The sequence below is a fragment of the Lemur catta genome, chromosome 1 (assembly GCF_020740605.2).
Source record: "Lemur catta isolate mLemCat1 chromosome 1, mLemCat1.pri, whole genome shotgun sequence".
In the NCBI taxonomy this organism is placed as follows: domain Eukaryota; kingdom Metazoa; phylum Chordata; class Mammalia; order Primates; family Lemuridae; genus Lemur; species Lemur catta.
This window is the reverse complement of record NC_059128.1, coordinates 170,553,266-170,554,662: the sequence shown is the minus strand read 5'-3', so window position 1 is coordinate 170,554,662 and position 1,397 is coordinate 170,553,266. Positions and strand designations below refer to the sequence as shown.

Sequence of the window (1,397 nt, the reverse complement as noted above, 5' to 3'; positions counted from 1 at the left end):
CCATGGAAAGACATGGAGGAACTTAAATGCATATTATGCCATAAAGAACTCAATCTGAAAAGGCTGCTACATACTGTATATGGCATTTTAGAAAAGGCAAAACTATGGAGACAGTAAAAAGATCGATGTTTGCCAGGTGTTAGCGGGCAGGGAAGTATGAATAAATGTACAGAGGATTTTTAGGGCGGTGAAACTACTCTGTATGATACATATATAATGGTGGATACATGTCATCATCAATTTATCCAAATCCATAGAATGTATAACACCAAGTGTGAACCTTAATGTAAACTGTGGATTTTGGCTGATAGTGACATGTCAACATGGGTTCATAAACTGTAACAAATGTACCGCTCTGGTGGGGAATGTTGATAATGGGAGAAAGTTGTGTAGGTTTGAGGGTGGGGGATACAAGGGAAATCCCTGTACCTCCAGCTTCATTTTGCTGTAAAACTAAAACTGATTTAAAAAATAAAGACCATTATATAAAAAGAAATAACCTAAGGGTAATCAAAATAATATGAACAAATGTTTTAGAACTATACTCCCAACAAAGTACACCTAAAAAAACTATATTACCTTCTCAACAATTTCTCACTTCATTGATCATTTCTAGTTGGAGACACTTTGTAGCAAAGAAGTATTATCTCCTTTTAACATGATCCAATCCAGTTGTTTTTCTGACGTTGCTTTAGAATGAATCTCTTCTGCATCATCTAATACAAGGTTCATATATTCATCAAAACCAATGATGCAGCCCTTTATTTGCATATTCACTTGCTCATAGAGCCACACCTGAATCTGGGATCTACTTTGTAAGTATCTGAGGATGAAGTTGATGGGCTGCACCACCACCTTCTGCACTGTCTGGCCCTGGGCATTGTTCGCCATGGAGGAACCTCACAAAGACCACGTTATCTCAGAAAGCAGCTTCCGCTGGGTTGCTTTTAATTGAGTTTTCTCTTCATTGTAAGTGTTGTATTTTCCTGGTTCTTTCCATGTGCTTGGCAATTCTTGATTAAATTTGAGACATTGTGAATTTTACTTAAGTTGTGTGCCAGATTTTTTTTTCTATAAATATTCTTGAATTTGTTCTGGGACCCATTTGAGTTACTTAATCCTTTCAGGCCTTGTTTTTAAGATTCATTAGGCAGTATCAATACTGTGTTTAGTGTAAGGCTAATTTTCCCCAGTACTGAGACAAGAGCTGTCTGAGTTCTCACCTGATGTCCTAAGAATTATGAGATTTTTCAGCCTGACTAGTGGGAATGGGCACTATTCTTGGTCCTGTGTGAGTGCCAGGTACTCTACTCTCTAATTCCTTCTGGTGTTTCTTTCTCCAGCCACAGACTGTTTCCTCATACACATGCTCTGATTGTTACCCTGCTGAATTCTAA

At 37.8% G+C, this 1,397-nt stretch overlaps 1 protein-coding gene across 1 annotated transcript; it reads right to left on the bottom strand.

Annotated features, from left to right (window-relative positions):
- Positions 1 to 612: 612 nt before the first annotated feature.
- On the bottom strand, positions 613 to 891 carry LOC123629625 (small nuclear ribonucleoprotein E-like). Its single transcript, XM_045539143.1, has one exon. The coding sequence runs from the start codon at positions 889 to 891 to the stop codon at positions 613 to 615; it is 279 nt and encodes a 92-aa protein (XP_045395099.1).
- Positions 892 to 1,397: the final 506 nt, after the last annotated feature.